At 44.7% G+C, this 21,877-nt stretch overlaps 1 protein-coding gene across 2 annotated transcripts in view; it reads left to right on the top strand.

Moving 5' to 3' along the window:
• The first annotated feature begins 4,157 nt into the window (after positions 1–4,157).
• The window catches only part of lrp6 (low density lipoprotein receptor-related protein 6), a 42,503-nt gene continuing 24,783 nt past the window's right edge, over positions 4,158–21,877 (top strand). Inside the window, exons 1-15 of one of the 2 annotated variants that reach the window (XM_079294532.1) lie at positions 4,158–4,384; positions 5,944–6,340; positions 9,530–9,727; positions 11,372–11,568; positions 12,552–12,686; positions 15,254–15,650; positions 15,852–16,023; positions 17,026–17,242; positions 17,600–17,889; positions 18,455–18,681; positions 19,501–19,685; positions 20,310–20,636; positions 20,723–20,925; positions 21,001–21,212; positions 21,381–21,571. In XM_079294532.1, coding sequence (XP_079150658.1) covers positions 4,330–4,384; positions 5,944–6,340; positions 9,530–9,727; positions 11,372–11,568; positions 12,552–12,686; positions 15,254–15,650; positions 15,852–16,023; positions 17,026–17,242; positions 17,600–17,889; positions 18,455–18,681; positions 19,501–19,685; positions 20,310–20,636; positions 20,723–20,925; positions 21,001–21,212; positions 21,381–21,571 — 3,403 coding nt within the window. In that variant the 5' untranslated portion in view covers positions 4,158–4,329. Of the gene's footprint in view, positions 4,385–5,943; positions 6,341–9,529; positions 9,728–11,371; positions 11,569–12,551; positions 12,687–15,253; positions 15,651–15,851; positions 16,024–17,025; positions 17,243–17,599; positions 17,890–18,454; positions 18,682–19,500; positions 19,686–20,309; positions 20,637–20,722; positions 20,926–21,000; positions 21,255–21,380; positions 21,572–21,877 lie in introns of both variants that reach the window. The other variant, XM_079294531.1, reaches the window with a different exon arrangement.

Below are 21,877 nucleotides of genomic sequence, written 5' to 3'. Positions count from 1 at the left end.
CCCTCCTCCTCCTTCCTCTTCCTCCTCTTCTTCCTCCTCCTCTTCTTCCTCTCCTTCCTCCTCTCCCTCCTCTTCTTCCTCCTCCTTCCTCTTCTTCCTCCTCTTCCTCTCCCTCCTCTTCTTCCTCTTCTTCCTCCTCTTCCTCTCCCCCCTCTTCTTCCTCCTCCTTCCTCCTCTCCCTCCTCCTCTTCTTCCTCCTCTCCCTCCTCCTCCTCCTCTCCCTCCTCCTCTTCTTCCTCTTCCTCCTCTTCTTCCTCTCCCTCCTCCTCCTTCTTCCTCCTCTCCCTCCTCCTCTTCCTCATCTTCCTCCTCTCCCCCCTCCTCTTCTTCCTCCTCCTTCTCCTCTTCCTCCTCTTCTTCCTCTCCCTCCTCCTCTCCTTCCTCTTCCTCCTCTTCTTTCTCCTCTTCTTCCTCTCCCTCCTCCTCCTTCCTCTTCCTCCTCTTCCTCCTCTTCTTCCTCCTCCTCTTCTTCCTCTCCTTCCTCCTCTCCCTCCTCTTCTTCCTCCTCCTTCCTCTTCTTCCTCCTCTTCCTCTCCCTCCTCTTCTTCCTCCTCCTTCCTCCTCTCCCTCCTCCTCTTCTTCCTCCTCCTTCCTCCTCTCCCTCCTCCTCCTCTTCTTCCTCTCCCTCCTCCTCCTCTCCCTCCTCCTCTTCTTCTCCCTCCTCCTCCTTCTTCCTCCTCTCCCTCCTCCTCTTCCTCCTCCCCCCTCCTCTTCTTCCTCCTCCTTCTCCTCTTCCTCCTCTTCTTCCTCCTCCTCCTCTTCTTCCTCTCCCTCCTCCTCTTCTTCCTCCTCTCCTTCCTCTTCCTCCTCTTCCTCCTCCTCCTCTTCCTCCTCTTCTTCCTCCTCTTCCTCCTCTCCCTCCTCCTCTTCTATCTCCTCTTCTTCCTCTCCCTCCTCCTCCTCATGACTTCCTCCTGCATGTCCTCCTCTGAACTCACTGTGCTGGTTTTGTAAATCGTTTCACATGATGATGAAGATTTAGATAATTAATCTTTTGAACGTTGATGCACTTTTGTGTGTTTTTGATAAATATGATCTTCTGAAGCTTCTTTTTCACTATTTTCCTATGATGATGATGATGATGAAGAAGAGTCGCCTGATGAACACTGACTGCTCTTCTCTTCTGTTGCTCTGATTATTGATTATTATTATTGTTGACGATGGTGACAGTCTGGTCCTGTTTTGTGAAGTGAAGCTTTTGCATAAATTTGGAAATTTGATGTTTTCTTCTTGTAAAGAATAAAGAAATGTGATTTTGAACGTGTTGTTTTGCTGATGATGTCATGAGTATAGATTATTGATTTACAGTATTAATGATTTCTATCTTTCATACATTCAGTATTTTGACTTCTTTGTTCAAAATTACAATTTAAGTTAAACCTAAAAATCTGATTTATTTCCAGTTATTTATATTTTATATAGTTTATGATTTTCACGAGATTTTGAGTTTCTGGTTTGAAAGTGTCTTTAAATATATATATATATATATATATATATATATATATATATATACAGTATATATATACAGTATATATATACAGTATATATCCACTGTATATACATACAGTGGATATATCCCTCCAGACACTAGGGGGCCCTGTAGCCTCCTCCAGACACTAGAGGGCCCTGTAGCCTCCTCCAGACACTAGGGGGCCCTGTAGCCTCCTCCTCCAGACACCAAAGGTCCCTTTATCTGTGCTTTCATTGCATTTGAAGTGGAATAATTGAAATTGTTCATGAGTGGATTGACAGAAAATTAATCTTCAGCTCCTTAATGATATTACTGATAATAATGAAGTAATTCTTTAAAAAATATATCCAAATATTTGATGGTTTCATCATTTAAAATGTGATAATTTGATGCTTTTGTCTGAACATGATAAATAAAAATATATATATTTTGGTTTTAGACAAAAAGAGTCTGAGGAAATCCTAATTTCTCTATGTTCTGATGTTTTATAGACCAAATAATAACCTATATATATTATTTGTGTGTTTAGTTAACATCTAGCTCAAGTAAATCCTCACAGAGCTGCATTTAAAATCAGATTTTAGTGTTGGACTGCACAAACCAATATTGAAGCTGGTGTATGAATAACTAAAGCTATGAGCTGGACTCTGCCCAAGTGTGCCAACATGTATTTCAACCTGCACTTTTCAGCCAGAGATAGGGAGCTCATTACAGTAACATTGTCAGGCAGCCTGCTGGGAAGCAGACTGGTGTAACAGTGGAGGAGATGGGGGTACTGGGAGTTAACTGGGTGTGTGTAGAGGAGACGGAGCAGTGGGTGTTCTGCAGAAAAGACCTCACTCAGTGATGGAAAATATTCTTCTCAATGAGCCACAGTCATGAACATGTAAAATCATTACAAATACACGAAGTCTGAGCTGACTTCACTCCACGGTATGTGCAGCTCGCTCCAAAGCAAATATCTAATATGAAGTCACGTGACCGCGGTGGAGTTCCTTTACAGACTAACGTGAAGTCACGTGACCGCGGTGGAGTTCCTTTACAGACTAACGTGAAGTCAGGTGACCGTGGTGGAGTTCCTTTACAGACTAACGTGAAGTCAGGTGACAGTGGTGGAGTTCCTTTACAGACTAACGTGAAGTCACGTGACCGCGGTGGAGTTCCTTTACAGACTAACGTGAAGTCAGGTGACAGTGGTGGAGTTCCTTTACAGACTAACGTGAAGTCAGGTGACAGTGGTGGAGTTCCTTTACAGACTAACGTGAAGTCACGTGACCGCGGTGGAGTTCCTTTACAGACTAACGTGAAGTCAGGTGACAGTGGTGGAGTTCCTTTACAGACTAACGTGAAGTCAGGTGACAGTGGTGGAGTTCCTTTACAGACTAACGTGAAGTCACGTGACCGCGGTGGAGTTCCTTTACAGACTAACGTGAAGTCACGTGACCGCGGTGGAGTTCCTTTATAGACTAACGTGAAGTCACGTGACCGCGGTGGAGTTCCTTTACAGACTAACGTGAAGTCACGTGACCGCGGTGGAGTTCCTTTACAGACTAACGTGAAGTCATGTGACAGTAGTGGAGTTCCTTTACAGACTAACGTGAAGTCATGTGACAGTGGTGGAGTTCCTTTACAGACTAACGTGAAGTCATGTGACAGTGGTGGAGTTCCTTTACAGACTAACGTGAAGTCATGTGACCGCTGTGGAGTTCCTTTACAGACTAACGTGAAGTCATGTGACAGTGGTGGAGTTCCTTTATAGACTAACGTGAAGTCATGTGACAGTGTTGGAGTTCCTTTACAGACTAACGTGAAGTCACGTGACCGCTGTGGAGTTCCTTTACAGACTAACGTGAAGTCACGTGACCGCTGTGGAGTTCCTTTACAGACTAACGTGAAGTCATGTGACAGTGGTGGAGTTCCTTTATAGACTAACGTGAAGTCAGGTGACCGTGGTGGAGTTCCTTTACAGACTAACGTGAAGTCACGTGACCGCGGTGGAGTTCCTTTACAGACTAACGTGAAGTCACGTGACTGTGGTGGAGTTCCTTTACAGACTAACGTGAAGTCATGTGACAGTGGTGGAGTTCCTTTACAGACTAACGTGAAGTCACGTGACTGTGGTGGAGTTCCTTTACAGACTAACGTGAAGTCACGTGACTGTGGTGGAGTTCCTTTATAGACTAACGTGAAGTCGCGTGACCGTAGTGGAGTTCCTTTACAGACTAACGTGAAGTCATGTGACAGTGGTGGAGTTCCTTTACAGACTAACGTGAAGTCACGTGACCGCTGTGGAGTTCCTTTACAGACTAACGTGAAGTCATGTGACAGTGGTGGAGTTCCTTTACAGACTAACGTGAAGTCATGTGACAGTGGTGGAGTTCCTTTACAGACTAACGTGAAGTCACGTGACCGCTGTGGAGTTCCTTTACAGACTAACGTGAAGTCATGTGACAGTGGTGGAGTTCCTTTATAGACTAACGTGAAGTCACGTGACCCTGGTGGAGTTCCTTTACAGACTAACGTGAAGTCGCGTGACCATCGTGGAGTTCCTTTATAGAGGAACGTGAAGTCATGTGAAGAAGAGGAGGAGGAGTTTCTTCCTCAGCGGAAGGGGACCACGAACCTCCTCCAGGACAATGTGAGACACAGAGTTGATCCAGTGGATTAGGTTTACGTATATATAATATACATAATATGTAATAAAGAATAAACCAGTTATCGAGCCGTGATGGACTTCTTTGGGACATTTCTACGTCTCGTCTCGTAGATCTGAACCGAACATCGTGTTTCATTCCCGGACAATAAGCGGCTGTAGCAGCGATGGGAGCTCCGCGCTGAGGAGCCGAGAGAAGAGAAAGATGAGGGTCGCGCTGCGGAGCTTGTTGTTGTTTAGCTTCTGTTTCCTCATACGAGGTAAGTTTATCATCAAGTCCTCTTGTTCCTCCGGGTGAGATGTGTGAGAGTGTTGGTTAACAGCCGGGAGAAGAGGCTTCTAACGGGCGGAGGTGTGTGGAGAGGTCCGAGGATCAGGGCCCTCTAGCTGTTAGCATCATGCTATCAGTGCTGCTCCGCCTGTTTGACTGCCGGAGGAGCCGAAATAAAGCACACTTAGCTTCAGTTTGTGTGTGTTTTTATATTTATAAACTCTCACCAAGCCCTGTCTTCACACTTTACATATTATTTTAACGCAGTTATCATGCTAACTGTCTTATTTTAACACCGTTATTCATGATATCCGCTGTGGTAGTAACTTAGATTAGCATTGCTAGCAGCAGTTAGCACAACAAATGCTACGCGAGCGAGTCCTCCAGCTTGCTGTGACGTTATATGTATGTGATATTAAGCTAACAGCGGAGCTAATCGATACTATTATGTTATTATTGATTAAATCATATTGAACCACATTAATCTGTATTCAAACTGGAGCAGCTCATGTTTTCATGTTGTTATGCTAACAAGCTAGCTAAGGTAATTTCTGCTCAGTAACACTGTTATTGTTATTACTTTTATTATTATTAATAATGGTATTATTCTTCATATTATTATATAAATTAATTGATTTATCAGACTTCTTTTTAAAGAGATGTATATAATAATTCAACAATATTTAAATATAAATATGACTTTAATAAACACAGTTATTTATCAATGTTTCTAGATTTGTTCCTATTGTTTTATTTACTTATATTCTTTGCCTCCTTTTTTAGTATTTACGCTTATTTTTATTTAATAATTTATTTCTTTAATTTGCTAACTATGTTCCGATTTCTAAAAAACTCAGTATCTGTTTTATTTATTCTACACTAATATCATTTATTTATATTTCTATACATTTTTATTTCTATTAATATTAATATTTAATAATGAGCCACAATATTCTGAATTGTTTTGATGTTTTTTGACTTTAAAAATACAGTAAAGTTAAAAGCTACTTTATAAAAATATGTATTGTTTTATATTAAAAACATAAATAAAATAATAAACCTGTCGGATAAATAACTGTAAATTCACTGGAAGCCATTTGTTATTCACCAAAAGTAAAATACAGACTTTATTCTGTTGGTTATATGTTATTTAACGATTACTTCCATCATCAATCAATCTGTTGATTATTGTTATTTAAATAGCTGTTGGTCAGAAAACAGAAAAAGTCAGTTTTGCTTTGCCCAAAATATATAAATTTTTCTGTGATATGAAACCAAAGAACGTTAAAATATGTTATTAATATTTACCTCACTAGAACCAACAACATTCTGTTCATGGCTCTTTACGTTATTGATCAATGTGATGATTTATTTCAGGTTATTAGTCTTTAAATGTTTTGTTTTGTTCGTCCAACATTTAAATAGTTTCCCTTTATTCTGATAGAAAACAGTAAATCCACACAATGGAAATCAATATTTTCCAGTTTAAACTGTGTATTTTTGTGTATTTTCCACAGTTTAAAGTCTATTTATGTTAACCTCTTCCAGGCGTGCCCCTGCTGCTCTATGCGAACCGACGGGACCTTCGGCTGGTGGACGCGGCCCACGAGAAGGCCAACTCCACGGTGGTGGTGGGGGGGCTGGAGGACGCCGCCGCCGTGGACTACGTCTACTCTCAGGGTCTCATCTACTGGAGCGACGTCAGCGAGGAGGCCATCAAACGCACCGTCTTCAACCGATCACAGGCCAGCGTCGTCCAGATCGTGGTCCCAGGTCTGGCCTCCCCAGACGGACTGGCCTGTGATTGGTTAGGAAGTAAACTCTACTGGACAGACTCGGAGACCAATCGGATCGAGGTGGCCGAGCTGGATGGGTCCTTGAGGAAGGTTTTGTTCTGGCAGGAGCTGGACCAGCCGAGGGCCATCGCTCTGGATCCAGAACGAGGGTGAGTCTGAGGGACTGGGTTTCTCTGTAGTGGCCCTGATGAAGACCAGTGGGAGTGGGAGGAGTCAGTGGGAGGAGTCAGTGGGAGGAGTGGGAGGAGTCAGTGAATATATATATATATATATATATATATAAATAAATAAATAAATAAACTCACCTCCTCACCTGTAGTCTATATATATAACTCACTTGTAGTCTCTGTGGTCCCTCTGGGTCCTGGTCTCACAGGAGGATGTAGATCCATGAGGACTCAGGTTAAAGAAGTCTGTAATGTATTCATGAGTTTTATTTAAATGTGTCTTGGGTTTTATTGTATCTTTGGTCTTCTTCAGTATGGAAGATCAAAGAGACAAGATCTCAGTGTGTTGATAATAATAAAACCATCTGAATACTGATCATTGATGATTCGTTTTCATAGATACGTTCTGGACCATGTTCTAGTTATTCAGCTTCTCTTGTTTTTATTTAGGTGAAAGTTTTTTGTGACAGTGACACGTTTCATTTAGTCATGTTCTGGTCTCACTGCACCGTGTCCTGGTCTCACTGTGTTCTGGTCTCACTTCACTGTGTTCTGGTCTCGTCGTGTTCTAGTCTCATCGTGTCCTGGTCTCACTTCACTGTGTTCTGGTCTCGCTGTGTCCTGGTCTCGCTGTGTTCTGGTCTCACTGCACCATGTCCTGGTCTCACTGTGTTCTAGTCTCATCGTGTTCTGGTCTCACTTCGCTGTGTCCTGGTCTCGCTGTGTCCTGGTCTCGCTGTGTCCTGGTCTCACTATACCGTGTCCTGGTGTCACCGTGTTCTGGTCTCGCTGTGTCCTGGTCTCGCTGTGTCCTGGTTTTATTATTCTCCGAATGAAGTGATCGGATGGGTTGTTGTCGTTACCATGAATGAAGTGATCGGATGGGTTGTTGTCGTTACCATGAATGAAGTGATCGGATGGGTTGTTGTCGTTACCATGAATGAAGTGATCGGATGGGTTGTTGTCTTTACCATGAATGAAGTGATCGGATGGGTTGTTGTCGTTACCATGAATGGAGTGATCGGATGGGTTGTTGTCGTTACCATGAATGAAGTGATCGGATGGGTTGTTGTCGTTACCATGAATGAAGTGATCGGATGGGTTGTTGTCGTTACCATGAATGAAGTGATCGGATGGGTTGTTGTCGTTACCATGAATGAAGTGATCGGATGGGTTGTTGTCTTTACCATGAATGAAGTGATCGGATGGGTTGTTGTCGTTACCATGAATGAAGTGATCGGATGGGTTGTTGTCTTTACCATGAATGAAGTGATCGGATGGGTTGTTGTCTTTACCATGAATGAAGTGATCGGATGGGTTGTTGTCTTTACCATGAATGAAGTGATCGGATGGGTTGTTGTCGTTACCATGAATGAAGTGATCGGATGGGTTGTTGTCGTTACCATGAATGAAGTGATCGGATGGGTTGTTGTCTTTACCATGAATGAAGTGATCGGATGGGTTGTTGTCTTTACCATGAATGAAGTGATCGGATGGGTTGTTGTCTTTACCATGAATGAAGTGATCGGATGGGTTGTTGTCTTTACCATGAATGAAGTGATCGGATGGGTTGTTGTCGTTACCATGAATGAAGTGATCGGATGGGTTGTTGTCTTTACCATGAATGAAGTGATCGGATGGGTTGTTGTCGTTACCATGAATGAAGTGATCGGATGGGTTGTTGTCGTTACCATGAATGAAGTGATCGGATGGGTTGTTGTCTTTACCATGAATGAAGTGATCGGATGGGTTGTTGTCTTTACCATGAATGAAGTGATCGGATGGGTTGTTGTCGTTACCATGAATGAAGTGATCGGATCGGTTGTTGTCGTTACCATGAATGAAGTGATCGGATGGGTTGTTGTCGTTACCATGAATGAAGTGATCGGATGGGTTGTTGTCTTTACCATGAATGAAGTGATCGGATGGGTTGTTGTCGTTACCATGAATGAAGTGATCGGATGGGTTGTTGTCTTTACCATGAATGAAGTGATCGGATGGGTTGTTGTCGTTACCATGAATGAAGTGATCGGATGGGTTGTTGTCTTTACCATGAATGAAGTGATCGGATGGGTTGTTGTCGTTACCATGAATGAAGTGATCGGATGGGTTGTTGTCTTTACCATGAATGAAGTGATCGGATGGGTTGTTGTCTTTACCATGAATGAAGTGATCGGATGGGTTGTTGTCTTTACCATGAATGAAGTGATCGGATGGGTTGTTGTCGTTACCATGAATGAAGTGATCGGATGGGTTGTTGTCTTTACCATGAATGAAGTGATCGGATGGGTTGTTGTCGTTACCATGAATGAAGTGATCGGATGGGTTGTTGTCGTTACCATGAATGAAGTGATCGGATGGGTTGTTGTCTTTACCATGAATGAAGTGATCGGATGGGTTGTTGTCGTTACCATGAATGAAGTGATCGGATCGGTTGTTGTCGTTACCATGAATGAAGTGATCGGATGGGTTGTTGTCTTTACCATGAATGAAGTGATCGGATGGGTTGTTGTCTTTACCATGAATGAAGTGATCGGATGGGTTGTTGTCGTTACCATGAATGAAGTGATCGGATGGGTTGTTGTCGTTACCATGAATGAAGTGATCGGATGGGTTGTTGTCTTTACCATGAATGAAGTGATCGGATGGGTTGTTGTCTTTACCATGAATGAAGTGATCGGATGGGTTGTTGTCGTTACCATGAATGAAGTGATCGGATGGGTTGTTGTCGTTACCATGAATGAAGTGATCGGATGGGTTGTTGTCGTTACCATGAATGAAGTGATCGGATGGGTTGTTGTCTTTACCATGAATGAAGTGATCGGATGGGTTGTTGTCGTTACCATGAATGAAGTGATCGGATGGGTTGTTGTCTTTACCATGAATGAAGTGATCGGATGGGTTGTTGTCTTTACCATGAATGAAGTGATCGGATGGGTTGTTGTCTTTACCATGAATGAAGTGATCGGATGGGTTGTTGTCGTTACCATGAATGAAGTGATCGGATGGGTTGTTGTCTTTACCATGAATGAAGTGATCGGATGGGTTGTTGTCATCAGGTTGAACCTCTCTAGTCTCTGCGTCTTTAAACGGGATGATGTTCACATGTTATGCAGCATCCTGTGTTGTGATGTTCACTATAATTACCCATAATGCCTCCTCTGTCCTCAGGTACATGTACTGGACAGACTGGGGTGAGATCCCAAAGATCGAGCGAGCCGGGATGGACGGGACGAATCGCTCCATGATCATCGATAAAGAGATCTACTGGCCCAACGGTCTCACTCTGGATTACAGGCTGGAGAAGATCTACTGGGCCGATGCCAAGCACAACTTCATCCACCGCTGCAACCTGGATGGGTCCTCCAGGTACTCAACATGTCATCTACTGTCTTCACTGTACTGAAGTGCTTCTAAAGCAGGGGTGCCCAATACGTCGATCGCGATCGACCGGTCGATCGCGGAGGTAGTGCGGGTAGATCGCATGCCATTCAAAAACAATTTGATTTCCTCATGGCATTTGCCACTTGATTTTCTAACACATGGGTCACCACCTATGCGCGGTCAACCGCAAAACTCCGGCGAGCTAATTAGTTAGCCTTCCAATTTATTTGTACTAAAGAATCTAAAGCTGCAGCGCCATGATTTGGGAAACTTCCAAAACCTGGCGTCAGAACTGGAGACTCAGCGGAAGGCGTGTGCGTAACTCGACAGCGCGCGCTACACAGAGCAGGTTGACAAGTGTCTGTCAGAGTTTGACAAACGCTTTCCAGACTTTGCTTTACTCGAGCCAGTTGCTACACTTATGTGCTGCACATTTGGGGAAGATATTGAGGTTGATTCACTCGCATCAAAAATGTCAACGCTGTTTCACCTGAACTCGTCTGGAGTGGAGGATGAGATTCTGACACTGCAAGCTGACATTCAGCTGAAGTCCAGGGCTCATGGACAGTTTCCTCAGAGAGGAAAATTACCCAAACATGAGGACATGTGATACCTTCTTGACTGCATTATTCAGCTCTACTCATTTATGTGAGTCAGCCTTTTCGCACATGAAGAACATTAAGACCAAACACCGTTCCACCATGACTGATGATCATTTGAAGTCTGCTTGAGGCGGATACCAGCAGCTACTGTCCGAATATGCAACTCTGGCCAATGCCATTCAGTGCAAGTCATCAGAGTAAGGTCATGACCAAAAATGTACAGAATTGTATTGTGCCATAAGGGTTCATGCAGTTATGCAAGGTATGCCAACATATATTGTAAATATAAAGTATACTCAGTATGTCATACAAAGAATTTACTTTAAAATCCTGCTGTTGGTTTACAAAGCACTGAATGGTTTAGGGCCAAAATACATCTCTGATCTGCTGCTACCTTATGAACCATCCCGACCCCTCAGGTCGTCTGGGACCGGTCTACTTTCTGTTCCCAGAGTCAGAACTAAACATGGAGAAGCAGCGTTCAGTTTTTCTGCTCCACATATCTGGAACAAAGTCCCAGAAAGCTGCAGGTCTGCTGAGACCCTCAGCTCATTTAAATCAAGATTGAAGACCTTTCTGTTTGCTGCTGCCTTTAATTGAACCACATTCAATTCATATATTAATCAATTTCCTGCATTTCTGCATTTTACTACTGTATTTTATTTCTTACAGTGTTTAAAAAAAAATGTTTAATGCAATGAATGTTCTTAATTGTTTTTAAATCTCCTTTTTCACCTTATGTTTTGATGCTTTTAATGGTTTTATGTGAAGCACTTTGAATTACCTTGTTGAAATGTGCTATACAAATAAACTTGCCTTGCCTATATATATATATATATATATATATATATATATATATATATATATATATATATATATATATATATAAATAGATATTCAGCATTTTTAATGTAGGTAGATCATTTTGACTTCGTCATTTTAAAAGTAGCTCGCAAGCCGAAAAAGTGTGGGCACCCCTGTTCTAAAGGATACTGAAGTAAATGTACCTGGTGATGTGTGTTTTCAGAGAGGTGGTGGTCAAAGGAGAACTTCCTCACCCGTTCGCTCTCACCCTGTACGAGGACACTCTGTTCTGGACCGACTGGAACACTCACTCCATCCACTCCTGTAGGAAACAGACCGGAGACGAGCAGCGGATCGTCCACTCGGACATCTTCTCTCCGATGGACATCCACGTCTTCAGTGCCAAGAGACAAGACATACGTGAGTCTAAATGTCCCCATAGGTTTAGGATTCTTTCACCAGATGGAGTGTTTTAGGTTTTAACTAGTGCTGGGCAAGTTAACGCGTTCATTTCGCGTTAACGCATTCATTAATTAACGCCGACAATTATTTTATCGCGCGTTAATGCATTTTCTTTTAAATTAAAAAAAAAAATTATTATTTCTTTTTTTTTTTTTAACTGAAAGACAAGCGACAATACATATACATAACAACAAGAGGACGACAAGAACAGTGGGATAAAAGCCAGCAAACATCCTATAGTCAGACTGTCTCATGTTTATCGTTTTGCATTAGAGATATGATGTCCCTTCAGGGTTGCCGTAGAGAAAAGGCGACTTCCGCTGCTCTCCCTGGAGACGACTGGACATCGCTGGTAAAGTCAGCAGACACTCAGATCTCCGTGGTCAACTCAGCAGACACTTAAAAGTGTGCAATACACTACTTTATAATTCATTATTGAACTTTGCCATAACAATGCGATTAATCGCGATTAATCTCAAAAAATTCATGCGATTAAAATATTCAAACCGCGATTTAAATATTCAAATCGCGATTCCAATATTTTAATCGCGATTTCAATATTCTAATTGCGATTTCAATATTCTAATCGCGATTTCAATATTCTAATCGCGATTTCAATATTCTAATCGCGATTTCAATATTCTAATCGCGATTTCAATATTTGAATCGCGATTTCAATATTCTAATCGCGATTTCAATATTTGAATCGCGATTTCAATATTCTAATCGCGATTTCAATATTTGAATCGCGATTTCAATATTTTAATCGTTGCCCAGCACTAGTTTTAACATTAACCTAGTGTGAGTCTCTAATGTCCTCTCTGTGGACAATAGTGAGTCTCTAATGTCCTCTCTGTGGACAATAGTGAGTCTTTAATGTCCTCTCTGTGGACAATAGTGAGTCTCTAATGTCCTCTTTAATGTACCCTCTCCTTTAACAGTAGTGAAGAGTCCCTGCTCGGTGAACAATGGAGGATGTTCCCACCTCTGTCTCTTGTCTCCGATGGAGCCTTTCTATCAGTGTGCCTGTCCCACTGGAGTCCAGCTGCTGGAGGATGGGAAGACTTGCAGAGACGGTGAGGACACATCATCATCATCATCATCACACTGTGCTATATATATATATTGATTTAAACTGTGAGGTTGTTGCTTCATGTCTCTTCGTTCCTCTCTGGATGTTCTGACGCTAACAAGCTAAAGGTAGCGTTGGGTTTGACCTGCTGTTGCCATGGTAACCCCCCCCCCCCTTTATTTACATGTTTCTGGTTGGCTGCAGAGCAACGAGGAGTGAAGGCGGAGAATCTTTTGTGAGAGACGGATCACATGATCTCCTGCAGACAAAGCCTCCTTTCACTGAGCAGATTTAAATGTTTCTCTCTGAGCTCCTCCTCCTCCAACAATAAGACAAACAATTCAGCTTTAACTGACAACATGAAGAACATACAAACATGAGACCGTACCAACATGAGAACGTACCAACATGAGAACGTACCAACATGAGAACGTACCAACATGAGACCGTACCAACATGAGACCGTACCAACATGAGACCGTACAAACATGAGACCGTACCAACATGAGACCGTACCAACATGAGACCGTACAAACATGAGACCGTACCAACATGAGACCGTACCAACATGAGACCGTACAAACATGAGACCGTACCAACATGAGACCGTACCAACATGAGACCGTACAAACATGAGACCGTACCAACATGAGACCGTACCAACATGAGACCGTACCAACATGAGACCGTACAAACATGAGGCCGTACCAACATGAGACCGTACCAACATGAGAACGTACAAACATGAGACCGTACAAACATGAGACCGTACCAACATGAGACCGTACAAACATGAGACCGTACCAACATGAGAACGTACCAACATGAGACCGTACCAACATGAGACCGTACCAACATGAGTTAGTACAAACATGAGACCGTACCAACATGAGACCGTACAAACATGAGACCGTACCAACATGAGACCGTACAAACATGAGACCGTACCAACATGAGACCGTACCAACATGAGAACGTACAAACATGAGACCGTACCAACATGAGACCGTACCAACATGAGACCGTACCAACATGAGACCGTACCAACATGAGACCGTACCAACATGAGACCGTACCAACATGAGAACGTACAAACATGAGACCGTACAAACATGAGACCGTACCAACATGAGACCGTACAAACATGAGACCGTACCAACATGAGACCGTACCAACATGAGACCGTACCAACATGAGACCGTACCAACATGAGTTAGTACAAACATGAGACCGTACCAACATGAGACCGTACAAACATGAGACCGTACCAACATGAGACCGTACAAACATGAGACCGTACCAACATGAGACCGTACCAACATGAGAACGTACAAACATGAGACCGTACCAACATGAGACCGTACAAACATGAGACCGTACAAACATGAGACCGTACCAACATGAGACCGTACCAACATGAGAACGTACCAACATGAGACCGTACCAACATGAGACCGTACCAACATGAGACCGTACAAACATGAGACCGTACCAACATGAGACCGTACCAACATGAGAACGTACCAACATGAGAACGTACCAACATGAGACCGTACCAACATGAGAACGTACCAACATGAGACCGTACCAACATGAGACCGTACCAACATGAGACCGTACCAACATGAGACCGTACCAACATGAGACCGTACAAACATGAGACCGTACCAACATGAGACCGTACAAACATGAGACCGTACCAACATGAGACCGTACCAACATGAGACCGTACCAACATGAGACCGTACCAACATGAGACCGTACCAACATGAGACCGTACCAACATGAGACCGTACCAACATGAGACCGTACCAACATGAGACCGTACCAACATGAGACCGTACCAACATGAGACCGTACCAACATGAGAACGTACCAACATGAGACCGTACCAACATGAGACCGTACAAACATGAGACCGTACCAACATGAGACCGTACCAACATGAGACCGTACCAACATGAGACCGTACCAACATGAGACCGTACCAACATGAGACCGTACCAACATGAGAACGTACCAACATGAGAACGTACCAACATGAGACCGTACCAACATGAGACCGTACCAACATGAGACCGTACCAACATGAGAACGTACCAACATGAGACCGTACCAACATGAGACCGTACAAACATGAGACCATACGAATATGAAAGCATACCGACATGACAACATGGCCAATGAGAGTGTCGAATGTTGATGAGTGTCCATGAGAGTACTACTATAGTACTATATGGGGAGGCTGTATAGTGTTGAAAGGCCGAAACACTCAATGACACAAGGGAACATTACTGATGATGAGTTCTGGGCCCAACTGTCCCAAAATTCTACAACCTAAACCAAACCAAGATGCACCCACACCAGCTGGAAAACACCCACTTGTAGATCGTCAACCACTCAAAACAAGGTTAATTTCCTGGAAGTGCTCACCACCTTGGCACAAAGGACAGACAAACATCATGTCCTGTGTTTTTTGATTCTGACTATAGATGAAATCCTAACGATACCTGTCCCTACCCCCCTGTGGTCTGTCCTCTGATGACCTCTGACCTTCCCGTTGCGACTCAGGTGCGACTCAGATGCTGCTGTTGGCTCGGCGGACCGATCTGCGGCGCATCTCTCTGGACACCCCGGACTTCACCGACATCGTCCTGCAGGTGGAGGACATCCGGCACGCCATCGCTGTGGACTACGACCCGGTGGACGGGTACGTCTACTGGACGGACGACGACGTGAAGGCCATCCGCCGGTCACTGCTGGACGGCAGCGACGCCCAGTTCTTGGTCACGTCTCAGGTCAACCACCCCGACGGCATCGCCGTGGACTGGATCGCCCGGAACCTGTACTGGACCGACACTGGGACGGACCGCATCGAGGTGACCCGGCTCAACGGGACCATGCGTAAGATCCTGATCTCCGAAGACCTGGACGAACCCAGAGCCATCGTACTGGACCCTGTGGCCGGGTGAGTCCATCAATCAGTGAGTCCTGATCAGAGTCCTGATCATCGATCAATGAGTCCTGATCAGGGTCCTGATCAGATTTCTATTTGTAATAATATTAATCCTAATGATAATAATATTGTTAATTAGCTCCTTCCTGTCTGTGTTTGTTGGTAATAATATTAAGAATCATGATGATAATGTTAAAATGGCTGTGTCTCCAGCTACATGTACTGGACCGACTGGGGCGAGGTCCCAAAGATCGAGCGAGCCGACCTGGATGGGACGGAGCGTCTGGTGATGGTCAACACTTCTCTGGGATGGCCCAACGGACTCGCCCTCGACTATGAGGAACGCAAACTGTACTGGGGGGACGCCAAGACGGACAAGATCGAGGTCTGTGAGGGGGAGACCTGGGAGTTGTAGTTTTATTTTAATTGTGGGTTTCACCTGGGAGTTGTAGTTGTATTTTAAGTGTGGGTTCACCTGGAGTTGTAGTTCTTTAATCAATGTGAGTTCACCTGGAGTTGTAGTTCTATAATACATGTGAGTTCACCTGGCTGTTGTCGTTTTACAACCAGTGTGAGTTCAAATGGGACTTGTAGTTCTATCATCAATGTGAGTTCACCTGGGAGTTGTAGTTCTGCTGCTTCACAGTGGTTCCTCGCTGTGATTGGTCGGTCAGAGAGTCGGACTTCCTGCCAGCTTTAACATGAACTGATATAAATAACAAACATGAAACATGTTTTGGTCATTTTTTACATAAATATTGTGGATTTATCTTTTCGCCATATAAGGTAAACTAATGTATTTAGTTAATCCAAAAACTATCTTCATGAAAATAAGGAAAGAAAGATCATATTTAATGTAAATGTAGAATATGTTCCTGTTAAAGGTGTCGACGTGAGAATGAAAACACAACGGTCTCTTTTCTTCTTCTGTGGTTTCTGTCAGTGTTCTTGTCTGTTTTTATTTTCCTCTCGTGACCTCACCTGAGCCTCGGAGGTGGTGCAGGTTCTCGTGACCTCACCTGAGCCTCGGAGGTGGTGCAGGTTCTCGTGACCTCACCTGAGCCTCGGAGGTGGTGCAGGTTCTCGTGACCTCACCTGAGCCTCGGAGGTGGTGCAGGTTCTCGTGACCTCACCTGAGCCTCGGAGGTGGTGCAGGTTCTCGTGACCTCACCTGAGCCTCGGAGGTGGTGCAGGTTCTCGTGACCTCACCTGAGCCTCGGAGGTGGTGCAGGTTTTGTCTGTAGATTCCTCGCATTTCTACATGTCTTTATTATTTCTCTTCATATTTTACATGAACTCTCGCCATGTGTTCTCCTTAAAGTGTACTTGTGAGCATGCTTGGTGTGTCTCACCCTCCTGTCTGTCTACTTGTCTGTCTGTCTGTCAGGTGATGGACATGGACGGGACAGGACGACGGGTGCTGGTGGAGGACAAACTTCCTCACATCTTCGGCTTCACTCTGCTGGGAGACTTCATCTACTGGACGGACTGGCAGCGCCGCAGCATCGAACGGGTCCACAAACGCACCGCGGAGAGAGAGGTTATCATCGACCAGCTGCCGGACCTCATGGGCCTCAAGGCCACTTATGTCCACCAGTTCTACGGTGAGTCCAGGACCCTGGAGACCAGGACCCTGAAGACCAGCATGGGACAGAGTTAAGAAGTTAACTTAGCTTAGCCTGGGTCCTACCAGCTCCTCTCAAGCTCCCTGATTGATCCATCTGATCGGTTCTTTCTGGTTTTGATAATCTAAAATAAACTGGAAGTGCCTCAATTAATCCTCAACACTCACTAATTATTATCATCCAGAAAACATATCCTGCATCATGTAGTCAGACTCGCCTGTGACTCGCTTGTGACTCGCCTGTGACTCGCCTGTGACTCGCTTGTGACTCGCCTGTGACTCGCTTGTGACTCACTTGTGACTCGCTTGTGACCCACCTGTGCCCCCGCCCCCTCAGGTACCAACCCGTGTGCAGAGAGTAACGGTGGCTGCAGTCACCTGTGCCTCTACAAGCCTCAGGGTGTTCAGTGCGGATGTCCCATTGGTCTGGAGCTCATCTCCGACATGAGGACCTGCATCGTGCCCGAAGCCTTCCTGCTCTTCTCCCGTCACACCGACATCCGACGCATCTCACTGGAGACCAACAACAACAACGTGGCCATACCGCTCACCGGAGTCAAGGAGGCCTCAGCTCTCGACTTCGACGTCACCGACAACCGGATCTACTGGACCGACATCACTCTGAAGGTGAGAAGAGACTCTCCTCCTCCGTATCGTTTAATGAGTGTGTATATATTGGTGCTGGGAAACGATTACAATTTTAATCGCGATTAATCGCATTGTTATCCACAAAATTCAATAATGAATTCAAAAGTAATGTATTGTGCACTTTTATTTTAAAAGTACTGCTATATGAACAAAAGTGCAATAACCGTAATATGTGTGGTATTTGTTATAAATGTACGTTGGTACATAGAGGGTGATAAGAAGCTGTACATGGAGGGACTTAGGACCCAGGGGAATGTAGGTGAAGGAAACAGGAAGAGACGCCACACAAACAGCTGTTCATCGCTCGCTGCCTGCCGGTCGGTTCTTGTGTTAAAAATGTACGCTTAATAATAATAATAATAATAATAAAAAATGCGCTAACGTGCGATAAAATAATTGTCGGTGTTAATTAATTAATGCGTTAACGCGATAATAACGCGTTGCCCAGCACTAATATATACGTATATTGTTCAGTCAGATTCTCAGTATGGAACCTGAACAGCTGTACGTGGTCTAACATGGTCTTGCCTCGTCCCCCCTGCAGACCATCAGCCGGGCCTTTATGAATGGCAGCGCTCTGGAACACGTGGTGGAGTTCGGTCTCGACTACCCGGAGGGGATGGCGGTGGACTGGCTGGGGAAGAACCTGTACTGGGCCGACACCGGGACCAACCGCATCGAGGTGGCCAAGCTGGACGGGCAGCACCGGCAGGTCCTGGTCTGGAAGGACCTGGACAGTCCACGAGCTCTGGCTCTGGATCCAGCTGAAGGGTGAGAACTAAAACCAGGAGGAGACGGATCAGTACGACTGTAGACCAGTATGAAGACCATCGTAGGACCAAAAAATATGTTTCTCCAATAGTTAATCTCCTTAAATCTTATTTATACATATTATCCTGTTAATTATACATATCCTGTTAATTATACATATCCTGTTAATTATACATATCCTGTTAATTATACATATTATCCTGTTAATTATACATATTATCCTGTTAATTATACATATCCTGTTAATTATACATATCCTGTTAATTATACATATTATCCTGTTAATTATACATATTATCCTGTTAATTATACATCATATCCTGTTAATTATACATATTATCCTGTTAATTATACATCATATCCTGTTAATTATACATCATATCCTGTTAATTATACATATTATCCTGTTAATTATACATATCCTGTTAATTATACATATTATCCTGTTAATTATACATATTATCCTGTTAATTATACATATCCTGTTAATTATACATATTATCCTGTTAATTATACATCATATCCTGTTAATTATACATATTATCCTGTTAATTATACATATCCTGTTAATTATACATATTATCTTGTTAATTATACATATTATCCTGTTAATTTACGACTTTGATGTGAGAAAATATCCACGTTATTCTCTTTAAAATTTGTAGGTTTTCTTCTTGTAAATGGAGACCTTTAATCTCCCCAAAATTCTGAATACCCCTCGTCTCTGTAATTAATGTGTTTTACCCACAATGCCCTCACCCACCGTCGTAGACCAGAGACTCACCTGAGAACCACTAAGACCTGGTTTCCCGTCCACAGGTACATGTACTGGACCGAGTGGGGCGGGAAGCCAAAGATCGACCGGGCGGCGATGGACGGGACGGGCCGGATCACTCTGGTGGCCGACGTGGGCCGAGCCAACGGACTCACCATCGACTACGCCGAGCGGCGCCTCTACTGGACCGACCTGGACACCACGCTCATCGAGTCCTCCAACATGCTCGGTGGGAGCCCGTTGTTTTCAAACGTTAATGAAGACGATCGGCACCATGTTGGTCTCAGTCTTCATCTCCACATGTTCACCAGATGTGACGTCTGATTTAGATTTGAAACTAACGTTCAGAGAAAAGATGGAACGTTAAAAGTCTCTTTTCTTCCAGAGATGTTCTGAACACAATTGGTTTCAAGTTGTTGTTTCAGAGTTTCTTTCTCATACATTTTGACTTCCATCTCAGAGAATATTGAAGATTCTTTCCTGTGAATTTGTAGGTTTTTACTCGTGAATTTAAACATATTTTCCCGTAAATGTACTACTTTGATGTGAGATTAGATTAGATTTTTGACTAAAATCTCAAGAATGTCAAAGTGTATCTCTTTTAAATTTGTATGTAATTTTCTCGTAAGAATGAGAATTTCAAGGTTTTTTTTCTCGGAAATTTACGATTTAAATATCCCCAAAATTGAAATACAAACATCTCCGTATTCAACCCTCTCAGGGAATATCCACGTCTTTGGCTAAACTTTACTCCAGATTTAGTTCGTAAAGGAACAGTTTTATTTTTGATGATGAATATGTTTCACCATGTTGTTCATGAACAACTCATGTCCTCCTGTCCTCATGTCCTCAGGTCAGGACCGAGAGGTGATAGCAGACGACCTCCCTCACCCTTTCGGCCTCACCCAGTACCAGGACTACATCTACTGGACCGACTGGAGCCAGCGCAGCATCGAGCGGGCCAACAAGACCAGCGGCCAGAACCGCACGGTGATCCAGGGCCACCTGGACTACGTCATGGACATCCTGGTGTTCCACTCGTCCAGACAGGCCGGCTGGAACGCCTGCGCCTCCACCAATGGACACTGCTCCCACCTCTGCCTCGCCGTGCCCGTCAGCAGCTTCGTCTGCGGATGCCCCGCCCACTTCTCCCTCAACTATGACAACAAGACGTGCAGCGGTGAGGCGGCCAGTTAAATACGTGGAGAACATCTTGCTCTTCATCAGAACCCTGCAGGTCTGACCCGGTTCTTCTTTGTCTTCCAGCTCAGACCTCCTTCCTGCTGTTCAGCCAGAAGACGGCCATCAACCGCATGGTGATGGACGAGCAGCAGAGTCCGGATATCATCTTGCCGATCCACAGCCTGAGGAACGTCAGAGCCATCGACTACGACCCGCTGGACAAGCAGCTGTACTGGATCGACTCCAAGCAGAACGTGGTCCGCCGGGCTCAGGAGGACGGGAACCAGGTACGTCACAGACCAGATCCCTGTTGAAGTGGTTCACTATTAAACCTGTTTGTGACTCTGGTCTGGTCCCATCAGAGTATGACGGTGGTCTCCAGCTCCCTGGGGGGACCCAGTCAGGGTTTGCAGCTCTACGACCTGAGCATCGACATCTACAGCCGCTTCATCTACTGGACCAGCGAGGTCACCAACGTCATCAACGTCACCCGGACCGACGGCAGCAGAGTCGGGGTGGTTCTGAGAGGAGAGACGGACAAACCCAGAGCCATCGTGGTCAACCCGGAGAGAGGGTCAGTGTCCACTAAACAATGTCCCGGAGAGAGGGTCAGAGGGTCAGTCATGGACTTCATGAGGTTTCTGTTCAGGACACAAACGTGATTCTGGAGTTTTGAAGAAATGAAGTGTGTAGATGTTCTGAGAGTAAAATTCTCCACATGACTCGTGGTTCTGTGCTGCAGGTACATGTACTTCACCAACCTGCTGGAACGTTCTCCGAAGATCGAGCGGGCGGCGCTGGACGGGACGGAGCGAGAGGTTCTGTTCTTCAGCGGTTTGGGGAAACCCGTCGCTCTGGCCATCGACAACGAGGTGGGGAAGCTGTTCTGGGTCGACTCTGACCTGAGACGCATCGAGAGCAGCGACCTCTCTGGTGAGTCTGGAGGGTTCAGATCCACATCAGGGTCTACCAGCTGGTGGGGGGGTCACTAAGATCCACTTCAGGGTCTACCAGCTGGTGGGGGGGTCACTAAGATCCACTTCAGGGTCTACCAGCTGGTGGGGGGTCACTAAGATCCACTTCAGGGTCTACCAGCTGGTGGGGGGGTCACTAAGATCCACTTCAGGGTCTACCAGCTGGTGGGGGGGTCACTAAGATCCACTTCAGGGTCTACCAGCTGGTGGGGGGTCACTAAGATCCACTTCAGGGTCTACCAGCTGGTGGGGGGGTCACTAAGAT

This window comes from Melanostigma gelatinosum (assembly GCF_949748355.1).
Source record: "Melanostigma gelatinosum genome assembly, chromosome: 22".
NCBI classification, from domain to species: domain Eukaryota; kingdom Metazoa; phylum Chordata; class Actinopteri; order Perciformes; family Zoarcidae; genus Melanostigma; species Melanostigma gelatinosum.
The sequence above is the reverse complement of the archived record's forward strand: the minus strand, read 5'-3'. Positions and strand labels throughout refer to the sequence as shown.